The following is a 17,539-nucleotide window of genomic DNA, read 5'->3' on the forward strand; positions in this document are numbered from 1 at the left end:
AAACATTTTTATTGTTTAGTTACCATTTACTATTTTGTTCTTTCTCTGCAGATTTTCCTTTCATTCCTCAAAAACTGTTTATTCTATTCTGCATTGTTCTTTTTGTTCCTTTTCTTTTTGTTTTTCTAATGGTTACTAGTATGAGTCTATATCAACCTAACAATTTTAGTTTTTGCTATGACTAAAGTATCTCTATTTATTTGTCCTTATAACAAAAAAAAAGAAACAAATGGATTTTAACAATAGCTAAATATATTTGCCCAAAATATAGAATTAAATTAAATACGTCATATACGCCGATTAAATTCAAATGATCTCTGATTATGATCCTTTTACTCTTCGACTTCCACCACTATAAATTACGAATTATATAGTTTTTTTTTGTTTGTTTTTTTTTTGTCTTCTTATAATATGCTCTAAATAAACATCTTATAATCCATGGGACCCTATTCTACATGATTCACTTAACTCTCTCATACATTATAAAACCCTTCTCCTACTTCCTCCTCTTACTTCAAACTAATTCTTCCCAATTCTTCACACAAAATATCAAATTTTACAAACTCTTACGTACTCATATCAATCCAAACAAAAACAATGATTCCGGCCGAAGTCACCGGATATTTCCAATATCTATCGCCGGAATACAACGTAATAAACATGCCTTCATCTCCAACCTCATCCTTAAACTACTTAAACGATTTGATCATCAACAACAACAACTATTCCTCATCATCCAACAGTCAAGAACTCATGATAAGCAACAACTCAGCTTCCGACGAAGATCATCACCAAAGCATCATAATACTCGACGAGAGGAAACAGAGAAGGATGCTTTCAAACAGAGAATCCGCAAGGAGGTCGAGGATGAGGAAACAGAGACATCTTGACGAACTCTGGTCTCAGGTGATTAGGCTTCGCAACGAGAACAACTGTCTTATCGATAAGCTGAACCGCGTGTCGGAGACTCAAGATAGTGTATTGAAGGAGAACTCCAAACTCAAAGAAGAAGCTTCTGATCTTCGAAAGCTTGTTTGTGAACTGAAATCTAACAAGAACAACGACAACAGTTTTCAAAGAGCGTTTGAAGATAACTAGTATGTCTCATCTGAAGGGCAGAGATTTTGAGTTTGGGTTTTGGTTGTTAATTTCTCGAATAAATTAAATATTTGGTAACGTCGATATTTAATATTATAAACATAATATATATGTATTGAAGTTAAATAATCTAACTTAGTTCTTGAGCATATTCATGTTCTCTTATATATAGATAATCATACGATCACAAACGTATAAGTAATACTAAACGTCTCAAATTATATATAGTTCTTGCTCGAACACAAAATTTAACGTAGATTTAGTGTAAAAAATATTTATTTTTATAAAATACCCTAAATTATATGTTTATTTTATTTTTAAATTAAGTTAGGGTATATATGCATAACCGGATTTTATGTTCGATACAATTTCTGCAGAGTCCGGATTTTTACTGATCCAATCTGCAATTTCGTTTTTTTTAGATTTATGTCGTTATGTGACTTTTTGGTTTCTATTACTGTAATTGGTTTTGCCTTACCGTTCTATCTGTAATAACCAAATCATAATCTATGTTAATATTACGTACTTAGAAAGTCTGTTTTAACTCGTCTAAACTCTCATAAAATAATGTGAAGTATATAATATGTTCTGACATTAGTAATTCGAACACGTAAGAGCTTTCTAGGCACAAAGAGAAGAATAATGAAAGGAAAAAAATAGCGGTCGTATATTTGCACTTTGCACTAGTATTACCAATTACCATCATGTTTTTTTTTTTTCTTTTAACTGATTTGATTAGTAGGTGTGGTGTATGAGTTGAGTTGTAACTGATCATGTTATATAAAAAGATAGATAAAATAGTGTTATATAATGTAAATTAATGATGACGACGGCCTCTACTAACAATTTCTGATAGTTTCTGTTCGCCGCATAATAATAACACTTGCATTGGGCATCATTTGAAACAAGAAAGAAAACAAAAGATTGCTAAAAAATTGGTGGCCCTTGTTCTTCTTCTTCTTCTTCTTTTAACAAATTTAATCAAATACTTAATCATTAGGTTGTTTTTTCTTATAGCTTTTATGAACTTTTCTTTCTTAAAATCTTTTGTATCTATTTAAAGCATCACTACGAGTGTGACAAACCCACCAAGCATGTTTTCTTGAATTTCACCTGGCGCATTACTACTATGTAAAAACTTGAGCACTAGCACTAAGTCACTAACCGATAGATAATAAGATATCGATCTTTTGTTTTTCTGTATATTTTTCTAGTAACTTTTGACCTACTTTACAAATGGGTTATAGTAGTCTTTGTTTATAAACTGCTTCTATTTTCAACCACAAGTTTTATATAAGTATCCTATTACGTTAATGCTATTACTGACCAATATTAACCACATATAAACAGATCATCCTCGGAATCACAGCTTAGGATTTGGTCGAAATATCTCGAGAACATTATTATAAGAATCTTTTACCAAAAAAAAAAAAAAAAAAAAAACATTATTATAAGAATCGGTTTTGGACCAAGACACAGTACTACAGTAGACACCATGATCCTTCTGTTCAAAACGTCAGTCGATACAAAAAATGATTCCAAAGAAACTATTGATGAACCATTATGACACATTGTCTATTGAAGATTTATTCAATTAGATATTGGAATTGATATATTCTAAAAAGTTAATTCATACTTTATAAAAAAGAAATGAAATGGTTGACGAATTCAAGACTGAAAATGAAAGAATACAAAATTTACAAAAGGGAACAACATAAGAAGACAAGGTATGGTGGAGGCTCTGGTGATAGTGCCTGCCAACAATTTCAAAGCATAGAGCGTTTTCGAGGCTAGTACATTACTAAAGAAAAAAAGTGTATTGTGTAATACCTAACGTTCCAAGAGCTTTCATATAATTGGTGGAAAGACGAAATGAGAATGTGATTATATAAACAAGTAGGTGTTGATGAAGTAGTTTTTTGAGTTCTTAAGGTCACTGTGCCAAATTTAAGCTTTTAAAAGCATCTCTAAAACACATTAATTTTTGAAGTTTCTATATCTTCATATGAAGTTTAAGAGTGTTCTTCTCCAATAATAAACTTCAGATTTAACTTTTAAAAGAGTTGGTATTTTGCATTAAAGTCTTTATATAACTGTAACTACAAAATGTAGACATCTCGACGAACTTTGGTCTCAGGTGATTAGGCTTCCAACGAAAACGGCTGTCTTGTCAATAAGCTCAACCACATGTTGGAGAATCAAAATAGTGTATTGAAGGAGAACTCCAAACTCAAATTAAGAATAAGCATCGGAGATTCAAGATCATGTATATATGATGAATGTAGAATAAAGGATTTACACAATAAATTTGTTTAGAGGGGAAAACAAAATTCACTTAACAAACTCTCTCAAAAAATTGGTTCAAAGTTTTACATAGAACAAATTGTAATCTTCAGGAACAAGATAGGTTTTTCTCAAGAACTATGATTTTTAGTCTTAATTTTTGGATCCTTTGCATAGGGGACAAATCTCCCTAGTTATATAAAGTACCTAGGTTACAATATAAGTGAAATTTCCTTAAATTTAGATTTCAATATTTAATTCTTTATGGCATTTTTCCTTTTATGTGTTTGAGAGTAGGAGGTCGGCTTTGGAGAAATAGGAGGTCGGCTCGACGATGTCTGTGGACTTTTTCCCACAAGCCCATTTAACCGAGATTCTTTGGTTTAATTGGATCATAAAATCATTCGTTTTGTCCTTGGTTTAGGGCGGTATGTCGTGGGTGCCAATTCCTGCACCAACAATGAATAATTGCAAGATCTAAACGGAAAATATGCATCTAAGTGGTGCGTTCAAATTCAAAAAAGTAGATAAACAGTAAAACCAAAAAAATTTGAAGTGACTAAAATGATTAAAAAAACATATAATTTTTCTAATACATGTAAAATGTTAATAATGAATTTATTAAAGAGGTATTATGTCTCTTTTCCTTTGTTATTTTTCAAAAATATCATTTTATGTTGTCCATTTTCAAAAATACATTTTTCTATATATAAATTGATTAAATTCTAACCCAAACGTAAAAAAAAAATAAACGTTAATTTAACATATTGTAGTTGTATAAAAAAAGTAAAAGTAAAAATGTTAAAAAATGTTATTTTTGAAAAAGAATATAGAGACATTGTTTAAAAAATTATCTTTATCAAAATATATGTAATCTGTTTTGTAAGTCTAAAATTTTTTATGAATAAAATTTTAATCTTATGAGAAAAAAAACATGTAAAACGTTTTGACGAAAACAACAAGCTTTTCCCATTCCTACTTTGAGGATAAAAAATACAAAACAAATTAAAGAACTATTATTTTGTAAATGTTGTGAACTATATTATAAGTTTGGAGGTAACAAGATATTTATTGAGAGAAGAATCAAAACAAAAAGAAATCTAGAGAGAAGCTAGAGAAGAACTAGAGAGAAACTTAGAGAGATAATTAGATTTCTCACAACTACTTTTTTCTCTTCTACATGACTCTTATTTATAGAGAGAGGAGACAAAGAGAGGTGGTGGACTAGTGTTCCAAGTGGTGTTTAATGAAAAGGGAAACATGTTGTGATGGATACACACATATTTTACAACACTCCCCCTTGAGTATCCATCACCAGCGATGAGTTACACACTGCCTCATTAAAAACCTCATCATGGAAAACCCCAGTGGGATAAAAAACCATGACGAGGGAAAAAGAGTACAGTAGTGTAAACTTCCCCTTGAAAATACTTCACAGATCTCGCAGATGCCACATTCCAATATTATGAATATGTTTTTTGAATGTGGTAGTCGGAAGCGCCTTTGTGAATAGATCTGCTGGATTGTCACATGAGCGGATATGTTGGATATCAACTTCCTACTTTTGCTCGAGTTCTTGAGTGTAGGAGAAAAATCTTGGAGGTATATGCTTTATTTTGTCGCTCTTGATGTAACCTTCTTTGATTTGGGCGACACAAGCAGCATTGTCTTCAAATAATGTTGTTGGCTCTTTACTGGTGACTATTCCACTCGATTCTTGTATGTGGTTAGTCATTGATCTGAGCCATACACATTGATGCTTCATGAAGAGCAATTATTTCTGCATGATTTGAGGAAGTGGCTACCAAAGTCTGTTTCTGTGAGCGCCATGAGATTGCAGTTCCTCCAATTGTGAAAACATATCCAGTTTGGGATCGGGATTTATGTGGATCTGATAAATATCCTGCATCTGCAAAACCAACTAGACCAACCAAAGAGTTTCTAGGATAGAATAATCCCAAGTCAAGTGTCCCATGAAGATAACGGAGAATATGTTTTATCCCATTCCAATGTCTGTGAGTAGGGTATGAGTTGTATCTTGCAAGTAGATTCGTAGCAAATGCAATGTCCGGTCTAGTGCAATTTGCAAGATACATGAGTCCACCGATAGCACTCATATAAGGTACTTCGGGACCAAGTATTTCCTCGTTGTTTTCACAAGATCTGAATGGATCACTATCGACATTCAGAGATCTATTGACCATTGGAGTACTAAAAGGAGTCGCTTTGTCCATATTAAAGTGCTTTAAAATCTTTTTTGTATAATTTGATTGATGCATAAATATTTCATCTTCGAAATGCTCTATTTGAAGCCCGAGACAGAATTTTGTCTTTCCAAGATCTTTCATTTCAAACTCTTCTTTCATATGAAAATTCTTACATCATCAATCTCCTTTTGAGTTCCAATTATGTTCAGATCATCAACATATACAGCAATGATCACAAATCCCAATGGAGATTTCTTTACAAAAACGCATGGGCATATTTCATTATTAACATACCCTTTCTTCAACAGGTATTCGCTTAAGCGATTATACCACATGAGTCTAGATTATTTTAATCCGTAAAGTGATCGCTGTAATTTAATCGCACAAATTTCATTAGACTTAGAGTCTAATGCCTCAGGAATCTTAAACCCTTATGGGATTTTCATGTATATATCATTATCCAATGATCCATATAAATATGTTGTCACTGCATACATAAGGTACATTTCTAAATTCTTAGAAGCCGTTAGACTCATTAAGTACCTGAACGTAATTGCATCCATGACCGGAGAATATGTTTCTTCATAATCAACTCCAGGTCTTTGAGAAAAACCTTGTGCAACAAGTCGGACTTTATATCGTGTGATTTCATCTTTTTCGCACAAATACCCACTTTCAACCAACAGGTTTTACATCTTTAGATGCAGTGACAAGAGGTCCAAAGACATTTCTTTTATTGAGGGAGAGCAACTCAAGTTGCATAGCCTTTTTCCATTTCTCCCAATCAGGCCTATGTTGGCATTCTGATACGGACCTTAGATCTGGATCATCTTTTTCATGATCGATCTTTTTAGATACAAAAAAAAGAGAATATACCATTATCATCATCGATTTCATCTCTACCCATAACATTCCATCTTGAGCATAATTAATAGAAATCTCATAGTTTTCTGTATCATCCTGAGGACTTTTCTCTTTATTTGGTTCTTCTTGAACTTTTTCATCTCCCATTTTCTTTTTCTTTCGGAGATTTTTATCTTTAGAGCCCATTGGCCTCCCCCTTTTCAATTGAAACTTAGGTTGATTACCTTTGCTTCCATCGAATTCCTCTCTAGGAATTTCAACTCTTGATGGTGCATTTGCAGCGGGGATATATGACTTTGTCACCCTTTTGTATATATGAACACATCTGGTAATTGATTTGCCAAACTTTGTAAATGTACAATTTTCTGAACTTCCAGTTCACGTTGATGTGTAGGGGGATCAAGATATATCAAAGATGGTGTATACCATGTAATATCTTTTGGTACTTGTTTAATTCCTCCTCCTAACGCTGGAAATTCATCTTCATTAAAATGGCAATTGGCAAAACGTGTCGTAAACATATCACCAGTTTGGGGTTCAAGATATCGAATTATACTTGGTGATGCATAACCGACATATATACCCAATCTCCTTTGTGGCCCCATTTTTGTTCTTTGCGGTGGGACTATAGGAACATAAACCGCACATCCAGAAATATGGAGATAGGATATATTTGGCTCTTGGCCAGATGCTAATTATACAGGGGAATATTGATTATATGCGCTTGGTCGTATTTGGACCAATGTCGCAGCATGCAATATAGCATGACCCTATATAGAAATTGGGAGCTTTATTCTCAATATTAACGGTCTAGCAATGAGTTGTAGCCGTTTAATTAAAGATTTAACCATGGCATTTTGTGTATGAACATGAGGAACCGGATGCTCAACATCGATTCCTATTGACATACAATATTCATTGAAAGCTTGTGAAGTGAATTCACCAGCATTATCAAGTCTGACTTTTTTTATGGCATAATGAGGGAATTGAACTTTCAACCTGATTATTTGGGCAATGAATTTTGTGAAGGTCGTGTTTCGTGTTGTCAATAGACACACATTTGACCATCTACTAGATGCGTCAATCATTACCATAAAATAACGAAACGGCCCGCATGAATGGTGGATAGGTCCACATATATCACCATGTATTCTCTCTAAGAACAATGGTGATTCATTCCCAATTTTCATTGGCGATGATCGAATTATGAGTTTTCCTTGAGAACATGCATCACATAAAAACTCATCAGATCTATAAATCTTTTGGTTCTTCAATGGATGACCATTGGAATTTTGCACAATTTTTCGCATCATGACTGAACCAGGATGTCCAAGTCTTTCATGTCATATCTTAAATGTACTAGTAAACTTAAAGTTTACTGTAACATAGGATGCAAAATTATTTATTTTTGTGCAATACAATCCAGAAGATAACATTGGCAATTCTTCCAATATATGTTTCTCCTCATATGTTATGCAAAGATATTCAATGCCATTCTTATTCAGAGTCTCTATATGATATCCATTTCTTCGGATATCTCTGAAACTAATCAAGTTTCTATGAGACTTAGGGCAATATAAAACATCAATTTCAAATTTTGTTCCCCTTGGCATTGAGAAATTGGCTTTTCCAGAGTCTATAATAATCTTTGCATTACCACATATAGTGCTCACGCTTCTAGCAGAATCTTTTATTTTGAGAGAGGAGAAATATTTTTTCTCTTTAAGTATTGAATGTGTTGTAGCACTGTCTGCTAGACAGATATCTCCATCCTCAATCTCAAAATTTGACATTTTCTCAAATTGATGATGGATCACAAATCGCTTATGCTCAACCTTGTAACGGATCGAGAGTCGTTCGTGCTGATAACGTGTTGTGAACTATATTATAAGTTTGGAGGTAACAAGATATTTGTTGAGAGAAGAATCAAAACAAAAAGAAATCTAGAGAGGAGCTAAAGAAGAACTAGAGAAAAACATAGAGAGATAATTAGATTTTTTACAACTACTTTTTTTTCTTCTACATGACTCTTATTTATAGACAAAGAGAGATTGGGAATAAGTGGTGGACAATTGTTCCAAATGGTGTTTAATGAAAAGAAACATATGTTGTGATGGACACACTCATATTTTACAACAGTAAAAATAATTCACATATACAGTAGCATAATTGTGTTTAAAAATATTCCGAATTTACATAATAAAAAGATTATCACATAAGGTATATAGATTCGTATAATTTAAGAAAATAATTGATTTTTCAAGTAAATTCAGATAAGACAAACAGAGCAAGAGCCCATCGAACCCTAAAGGCCTATCTCTAGATTTTGCACAGCTGCAACTCACACATACACATTAGATAAATTCTCGAGTAAACAAATTTTGATCCGATCAAGAAAGAACTCATTATTGCAATTAGATTTGAGAGATCCTACTACTAAATCTAACTACAAGCATTGAACTTTTTTTCTCTCATCTCTTTGCTCTGCTTGGTCAACCCCACGAGATTCCTTCCATTCTTATGTAGTAAAAAAACAAAATCTGATTGGAAAGATTGGATTTTTCAGAGATGGGTCTCTTCGAAACGGTGAAATCAGTCGATTGGGAACAAGAATCGTACCCAAATTACCAAGATTTGGCTTTTTTGCCTCTCTTTGCAGTGTTCTTTCCTTCAATTCGATTTCTACTTGATAGATTCGTCTTTGAGGTAAAAATTTTAACTTCTTTTGTTTCTTGTCTTGTACCTTTTGGGTGTGTTTTTAAGATTTGTTTTTTTTTTTGTTTCTGCAATCGCATTTATTTCAGTTTTCACCAACCAACAAACCAAAAAAAGTTCATTACTAAAAGTAATGATTTGACTGACACTTGAGGACCAATCATTACTCTTGGCTCGTGTCTCTCTGTATGATGAACTTGCTGATCATCAAAGTTTAGATTTTTGTTTTTGAAAGATAAATGCAATGTGGATGAAGTTATAGATTTGGTAGGTGAAAGTTTACATTTTTGTTTGTTTTGTTTTATTGGTGGTTTGTAGAAATTGGCAAATCTTGTGATCTATGGAAGGAAGAGTACGAATAAGAGTGACAACATAAAAGAGAAGAAGAAAAATAGTCACAAAGTACGAAAATTCAAAGAGTCAGCTTGGAAGTGTATTTACTATCTCTCAGCTGAGCTACTTGCTTTATCTGTCACTTATAATGAGCCTTGGTTTTCAAATACTCTCTACTTTTGGCTTGGTCCTGGTGATCAGATTTGGCCTGACCTACAGATGAAGTAAGAGTTTTTTTTTTCCTCTTTTGTGATGGGAGTTTGTTAAATATGATTCTCTTAACTAATCTTTTTTTTTGTTTTGTTATGTGCAGGTTAAAGTTGAAGTTTTTATATATGTTTGCTGCTGGATTCTACACGTACTCCATATTCGCGTTGGTGTTTTGGGAAACAAGACGGTCTGATTTTGGAGTTTCCATGGGTCATCATATCACAACTGTTGTTCTCATTGTCCTCTCCTACTTCTGCAGGTACATAATATATGTTTATACACTTGTGTTGTGGAGGAGATGAAAGGAAAGGATCCATCTTTACTCTGTTCTGCTTTTGTTTTATTGAATGTTGGTGATATAGGTTATCTCGTGCTGGTTCTGTTATTCTTGCACTTCATGATGCGAGTGATGTGTTCTTGGAAATTGGGAAAATGTCTAAATACTGCGGAGCTGAGACGCTAGCGAGTATCTCCTTTGTTCTTTTCGCCTTGTCATGGGTTGTTCTACGTCTCATTTACTATCCTTTTTGGATCCTGTGGAGCACAAGGTTTGTTAATATCCTCTTGAGTGTTTTTCTTGAATGTTTCTTTAGATGTTTTGATGTATGTAATGTGATTGTATAATTTGTAGCTATCAAATTATTATGACTGTGGACAAAGAAAAGCATGCTATCGATGGGCCGATCTTGTACTACATGTTCAACACACTTCTGTATTTTCTGCTGGTTCTTCATATATTCTGGTGGGTTTTGATCTACCGGATGCTTGTGAAACAAGTACAAGATCGAGGCAAGCTTAGCGAAGATGTTAGATCAGGTACACAATGAAAGTTTATCTGTTTATGATAATATCTTGGACCATCTAGGCAGAGAAACCAACTCTGCTAGTACTAATGTTCATGTCTTTTGCAGATTCCGAAAGCGACGATGAACACGAGGATTGATCGCATGTTTGGGGATACTCAAGAGACTTTAGAGTTCAACATCAAGCCGGATTCAGTGCAGGGTGGTTTTGCTTAAAAAAAAGTTTTAACAGTTCCGGAGGATCATAACCGGATGAAACCGTTTTGAATAGATCGGTTTCTCAATCTGATCTGAATTTTGAGTTTATTGGTTTCTCTAAAAAGTTTGAGCAAATTCAAGATTTTGATTAGACACTACACTGCTCAAACTGCTTCACTTCTTGTTTATTTTAAATTTATGGACTTCATTTATGCTTTTGCAATAACACAAAATTCCTTTTGTATCATATAAACTGTCTTCGTAAATTAGCCCTCCCTTCAACATCTATGAAACCGATTAACACTAAATGAATTTTCTTGCAGTGTTTTTTTGGTTCAATGCATAATTTGATTAGTTACAATCATTTCACTTTGCTCCTAAGCAATTACTGTACATACTAAATAGACAATTAATTTGGATAATCCAATAATATTGTTTTGGTAAAAGAAAAAAGATTAGGTGGAGAATCATACTGACTAGAGTGATTATTGATTAACACAGAGAAGAGTGATAAAGCAATAAATCCTCGATGCATTTTAACTATTCTTATGAAAAATATACTTGGGTTAGAGTGATTATTGATTACGTTTGTTCAAACGTTCTGTTTGATTTGACTTCAGAGTAGAAAAATATGAACGTTGTGAAACGGTAACATTTTTTACCGTTTGAATATCTTATTCTATTAGAAAACTTAAGATAATCACTCTCTATATATATACTCCTTACTTGGGTCAGAAATCTAAATCCTTCTAACTTGGTTTCATATTTTACAAATGTCTTAATTCTTCTGTTTTTCCACTTGAGTCTCACTCAAACTTGTCTGGACTTCTCATTACCCGTTAGAGAAACAAGCATAAGCATCCCCTCGTACAAGGTAAGATACGCTGGTCTAATCCCTCTAGTTTGTTTACTATTAAATGGTTCTTGTGTTAGATTTTGTTTACCTGTTCTTCATCTTTTAATCATCTTTTATGGAGTTGAACGTAAAATTTCAATGCTCTGTTTCTTTTTTCAATCCATTTTGTATGTACATATATTGCTGGTTTAGCTTTAACGCTGTGGACAATAAACTGATTTTTTAACCATATGTATTTCTCATAAACTGAACTTTTTTAGTTAGATATATATGTTCTGTCTAAGAAAACATAAAATGAGGTCTTTTAAATTTATATTTGGGAGAGAAAAAAGAGTTGTGACTTTTAAACTGCTTTCAATTTTTCTGTAAATTATGCATGTGCAGTACTTTATTGACAAACGTAAGAAGAAAAAAATGATTATAATGAGGGGTTGATTATTTAGTTGATTAATTTTGCAGTGAGTTCTGATCTGAAGAAAAGAAACCAAAAAGCCTTAGAGGACTGTGTGGCGTTTTCCATCAAGCTTTTGCCAGACTTTGTTGAAAGTTGACTAGACTGTGCCATGCAGTACCAATATTTGTATTTTGTTTCTTTTTTTTTCTTTACTGATAGAGATATGATGGACGCAATGTGTGTTGGGTGCGGATGACAATGAGTGAGAAAACGTGTGAAATGCATAGATGAATGAATGTTAGGGATAGATGAATCTTAGGGTGTGAAGGTATAGAGGAATGTATGTGTGAAGGTATAGATGAATGCTGGGCACGGGACGGGTACCCTTGAATTTTCTCCAACCCTTTACTCGTCCCGAGCCTAACGGGTAACAGAAAAAATTTACTCATACTCGACCCTTAAATAACGGGTACCCGGAGAAACGGGTACCCGGTAAAAAATAGTTGATCCTTTACTCGTTCCGACCCTTTATTATTACCCGGAAAACGAGTACCCGATAAAAAAATGTTAATAATCGCAATAATAATTTTATCTTTTGAAATCCAAAAAATGAAAAATTCATAAATTTATGCAATATATAGTTCCAAAATTATAAAATTACGAATTTTGAAAATAAAAATAATATATTAATTCAGTTAGGCTAAGTTGAACTTAGGTTTTAACTCTAACTCTATAAATTAATAATAAATAATAATAATAATAATATAAAATATTAACGGGTATTTACGGGTCGGGTAGCAAAACGGGTAAAGGGCCGAGTAACGGGACGGGTATTGAAAACTAAACTAATACCCTATACTCGTCCCTTACTCACGGGTAATATAAATATAATACTTTTTACTCGACCCTAAAGCTGCGGGTACCTTTTTTTTGGGACGGGTACGAGCCGAGTAACGGGTCGAGTACGGGTAACGGGTACTAGTGCCCAGGCCTATGTTAGGGTGTGAAGGTATAGAAGAATGTATATGTGAAGATGAATGTGTAGGATGTGAAAGTATAGATGATAGTTCGTGGACGTTTTGAACGGATTGCCTCGGCCATTCTCTAAAGATCTTCAAGGGTTGATAGATTATGAAAACGCCAGCTCGATCTTCAGTATCAACCATATCTCTGAAACATTCGTCAATTATCTCAGAGGAAGTTCATCGCCGTTTTTGTGGTCTATGTTATAGTAATCTAACTAAAGATTTTACAATGATTATAGTAATATAGACATCTGATCAACTTTAATTATGTAACTTACAGTTGCATTTTGTCATAAGTTTTTGTAAAATATGTGATTTGACTATTACACTTTTTATTTTTAGAAGTTATGTATTTTTATTAGTTGTCAAAAAAAAAAGTTATGTATTTTATTATAATTATTGGTTGATAAATTTTCACTCACGATGAAAAATTGTTTTATTTTTAAAAATATTTTATCAGAAAATTGTATTTATTTATTATAATCGCTCGTTTAATATTCTCACTTAGGATCACTTCGTCATAATATTTGTTTATGAGTAATATAAATATCAATAACTGTTATGATGTTTGTTACTCTTTACAATAATTTTTCATACAATATCTTATACTTATATTACATACAAATTATCAAATGAGTTGCCTCGATTCATTATGACTGTGTTATTTTGATGGTTGTGTTTTTAAACTCACAGTTATATATGTTTAGTATTTACGAAGTTTTAGTCCTACTTATTAATTTTTTCTTTTGAAATAAAAATTTAATTTCATTATTTAGCATATATTTTCAAATAATTTTATAATATATAATTTTGAATTTTAAGTTTAATTTAACTTGTTTTGAAATATTTTTCCCGCGACATCGCATTTTAAACTCATGACTGGAAGTTAAAACATTGGCTAAGTTGCTGACACATCACTTTAGTTTTTATAATCATTTCATGTGTTCTTCAAAATTATAGATTTTATTAAGCGGGAATTTCAAAAATACCCCTTCTGCAATATTATTTTTCAAAAATACCCTCTCTTTTAAATTTTACCAAAAAAGCCACTAAAAATTTGTAAATTTTGAAAATTTGTGTGTAAGATTATAAATTTATACACAAATTACCTTTACATGTGTGTCAATTTTTTATATATTTTATAAATACAGTATAAATACCTTTTAAAAACTGTTTAAAAATCTTTTAAAAACTTTTTGAACCTTTTAAAATATTTTAAAACTTTATAAATATTTGTATCGAGTCTAGAGACAATATTTATTATCTAGAAGTACCTTGTGAACTACATAAAAAATTATAACTTTTTATATTTAAAAAGAGATATTTTTGAAAATATATAGATGAAAGGATATTTTTGAAAATGAGGTACGCTAAAAGAGATATTTCTCAAAAATTCTCTTATTATTAATATAGCTTGAAAAACTTAAACAACAACAACTGAAAATCGAAAAAATGCAAATTAAAATTTATAAAATCCAAAACAATATTCGCTAAAAAAAAATATTGAAAAGAAAGAACAGTCTCATTAATAAATGGAAAAGAACAAAAAAAAAAAGAAAAATCAGCATTTACTTTTGCGCACACGCCTTTGAGATTTGTTTGGGGGTTTTAGCTGTCTTGGCCGAGAAGACTGAACCATTGCTAACAAAAAGAAAAAAGAAAAAAATCTCTTACTTTGTTCATCATCGATCGATTTTACTGAAAAAAAAAAAGGTACATCTTTTTTCATTTTCTTCTCGGCACTTAACCCTAAATTTTGTTGCTTATTGTTTCCTGGGTTGTCTGTCGTTGCGATTCTCGTATACATCTTGCTTCAATTGATAACTCTCTAGTTTGCTTCCCACTTTTAAAATGTATAAATTTTGAGACTTTTCTGTAGATTTTGAGTTTGAAACGTTACCCTGTTCTTAAGGATTTGAGTTTCAGTATCTATACATGGTTCAGTAGATTGTAAGAAGCTTGATTTTGGGCTACCAGTGTGATTCGGATGTTTCGAAAAAGATTCGATTTTTCTTTGCTAGTTTTTTGGGTTTCTGCAGTTTTCTTTTGATTGGATTAGAACTGGAGAAGGAATCAAAATCAACGATTAAGCATAAGATCTTAACCAAATTTTGTTCGTCCAATTAGCTCACTGGATTTTGAAGTCTCTTAGGTTACTTTTAAGTAGTTCTTTGAAGAAGATCTATGATTTGTTTGATGATTTACATCTTTTATAAGTTGAGTTGATGTTCTTATATGTCCACGAACCAACCCAAGTCTGCTTTTGATTTAGTTGATCTCATTCATATTTGGAATATAAGATATTTGATCCTGGGACTGTTATATTGGTGCCTTCATGATGGGTTTGATCAGATTCAAAGAACTGTTTATGTTTGCATCACCTGATTAGGGGTTTACGTGTCATTGTTTTATCTGATTCTCATGGTTATCTAAGAAACTTTATTTTATCAGGATCTGTGATTCAATGATTGTCAACTCTTTGTGGGTAATGTATATTATACACACAATGTAGATGAGTTATTTTGAAGTTCCCGTTGCATTACTAACTGCATCTTGGTTCCGTGTCTTGGTACAGGTTTGTGAGATTTCCATAAAAGCTAAGAAGAAATGGAAGATGTACTTACTCAGAATCCTCCACCTTCAAGATTCTTCCAAGAAGATCTTAACAACTTTGTTCAGCCACCCGAAACACTTCCATCTCCTTTCATCATATTCTCCAACCCGAAACCTGAACTTCCCCTCCGACCATCTCTACTCATCATAGCCATATCTTCACCTTCCCTCTATATTTCCCACAATTTACCTTCAAAGACTCTCCTTGGAAGTCTCATCATGCCTGAAGTCCCGTTTTCTGGAAACACCATGGAACCTTCTTTGGAAGACAAAACCTGCAACATATATTCCTTAACTGACACCAATGATAAAAACTCGATCCTCCTCGTCTCTGTTCAGCTTCCTGTATCTCCTGAACGGTCTAACCTAGTCTCGAGGTTGCTCATTGGCCAAGACATCATCCCTGAGCGGGTTATAATCTTGGATTCGATTCAGAGCCGTAACTTCAGAGGTAAACTCTCACCAGACGAAACATTGGCAGCTAAACTTGAGACATCAGCTGAGAAGAAAGCAACAAGTCACTTGGTGAATCTGGATTACTTCCCATCAGGAAGTGTAATCGACGGTCTGAGTGCTTCACTTTTGAGCCAGTGTCAGCTAAAGAACATCAGAGGAACGTTGGTGATCTCGTGGCCTGAGTTTGGTCCTTCCGTGATAAGATTTGTCGGAGCTCTGCTGAAGCACATTATCCCGAGTTTGGATCTCGCTAGTGTGAACAAAGATCTCGAGAAGAATTCTTCAAGAGCTGGTCTTAAAAAGGATGCTTGGATCGACTCAGATTTATATACATAATTCAGAGAGAGAGAGTCATGGAAGCTTTCTCAAAACGTTGTTTCTTGTTTCTATGCTTAGTTGGACAAAACAGAGACCTTAGGTTGTGTTCTTCTCATTACAAAAACAGTTTTTTCAAATTTTAGTCTCCACCTACCATATACGTAGGGGAAGTCACATGTTTGTCTACACTCTTAAACTGAGATTATTAATGGTTTTGGTTTCAATCAAGCTCTCCCAAAGCCTTCGTCGCTAAATAATCCTATGCATGCCAAAATCACTCCCAAAAATAATAAAGAAAAATTTGGAAATTAAGGATCCTAGGGGTTAGAAATAAAAATGGAAAAACTAGAATTTTCTAATTCCAATGTCAACTAACCACATGCTTAAATGCTGCACTAAAGGACAGAGAAATGATACTCTTATCATCTAGTTTTGAGCCCATATAATCAGTTACCATCATCCCACTGCACTTTACAGGGTATAAATCTCTCGAGGAGCTTTACTAGAGAACATGTTTACACAGATGACTTTGGATTGCATTTTTATATATGCTTGTCATTGAAGGGTTTCTGTCACTATCTGAGTTAAAAGGCTAATAATAAACTTGATAAAATAGCATGTATATGGAAATGCTTTTCAACTGGGGGCTACGCACTGTAACATGTTTGCTTGGCTGAAACACTCTACCGTGTATGTGCAGTAGGTAAAGAGTGATTGTGAAGAAAAATTACAGGACCAAGTTGTTCAAAATATTGTGACTATCCACATAGGATTCTTTTTTTTGCCTTAGTTATTATATTTAAGGCATGTTCGGTTGTAGCATCTTGGAATTGGATGAAGATGCACCATATGTGTCCATATTGGGTATTTGCATTCGGATACAAAGCCAAATTATTATTTTTTTAAATATAGATATTAAATAAGTTTGCATTCGGATACAAAGCCACAATAACAATTTAGTGCCCCAAAATTTAAGGAGTCCAGTCATTGTAATATGGCGCTTTGATCCTCTTTGCATCTCTTTCTAACTTTTTTCAGGGTTTGACGTCTTTGAAAGCAAGAGCTGACGCTTAAGGTAAAAACAGAGTAATGGTGGCTCAAAGAGAATACTTTCTTAGATAAAACTTCAGGTTACATCATATATTCCTTAAATAGGAGGAGATATC

The 17,539-nt window shown here is 33.0% G+C and overlaps 3 protein-coding genes across 5 annotated transcripts; all 3 read left to right on the plus strand.

Annotated features, from left to right (window-relative positions):
• Positions 1-444: 444 nt before the first annotated feature.
• LOC104779725 (uncharacterized) lies at positions 445-1,249 on the plus strand. The gene has a single exon (XM_010504120.3). It carries the CDS (start codon positions 598-600, stop codon positions 1,096-1,098), a length of 501 nt encoding a protein of 166 aa, XP_010502422.1. The 5' UTR covers positions 445-597; the 3' UTR covers positions 1,099-1,249.
• A 7,441-nt stretch (positions 1,250-8,690) lies between these two features.
• On the plus strand, positions 8,691-10,958 carry LOC104779726 (ceramide synthase LOH1-like). Its single transcript, XM_010504121.3, has 6 exons — positions 8,691-9,158; positions 9,486-9,724; positions 9,814-9,969; positions 10,073-10,258; positions 10,342-10,526; positions 10,622-10,958. The coding sequence occupies exons 1-6, from the start codon at positions 9,021-9,023 to the stop codon at positions 10,651-10,653; spliced, it is 936 nt and encodes a 311-aa protein (XP_010502423.2). The 5' UTR covers positions 8,691-9,020; the 3' UTR covers positions 10,654-10,958.
• Positions 10,959-14,510: 3,552 nt separating this feature from the next.
• Positions 14,511-16,601, plus strand: LOC104779727 (uncharacterized). Of its 3 annotated transcripts, none has more exons than XM_087509838.1 (2): positions 14,511-14,699; positions 15,562-16,601. In XM_087509838.1, exon 2 carries the CDS (start codon positions 15,594-15,596, stop codon positions 16,389-16,391), a length of 798 nt encoding a protein of 265 aa, XP_087365964.1. In that variant the 5' UTR covers positions 14,511-14,699; positions 15,562-15,593; the 3' UTR covers positions 16,392-16,601. The 3 variants fall into 3 exon arrangements, with proteins under 3 accessions (XP_087365964.1, XP_087365965.1, XP_010502425.1); XM_087509839.1 differs by having other exon boundaries at positions 14,624-15,471; XM_010504123.3 differs by having other exon boundaries at positions 14,664-14,839.
• Positions 16,602-17,539: the final 938 nt, after the last annotated feature.

Source organism: Camelina sativa, chromosome 4 (assembly GCF_030686135.1).
Source record: "Camelina sativa cultivar CO46 ecotype springtype chromosome 4, ASM3068613v1".
NCBI classification, from domain to species: domain Eukaryota; kingdom Viridiplantae; phylum Streptophyta; class Magnoliopsida; order Brassicales; family Brassicaceae; genus Camelina; species Camelina sativa.

Coding starts and splice junctions, on each gene's coding strand:
- LOC104779725 (XM_010504120.3), top strand. CDS start 598: ATGATTCCGGCCGAAGTCACCGGATATTTCCAATATCTATCGCCGGAA.
- LOC104779726 (XM_010504121.3), top strand. CDS start 9,021: ATGGGTCTCTTCGAAACGGTGAAATCAGTCGATTGGGAACAAGAATCG. Junction 9,159..9,485: donor TTGATAGATTCGTCTTTGAG/GTAAAAATTTTA, acceptor GGTGGTTTGTAG/AAATTGGCAAATCTTGTGAT. Junction 9,970..10,072: donor GTCCTCTCCTACTTCTGCAG/GTACATAATATA, acceptor TTGGTGATATAG/GTTATCTCGTGCTGGTTCTG.
- LOC104779727 (XM_087509838.1), top strand. CDS start 15,594: ATGGAAGATGTACTTACTCAGAATCCTCCACCTTCAAGATTCTTCCAA.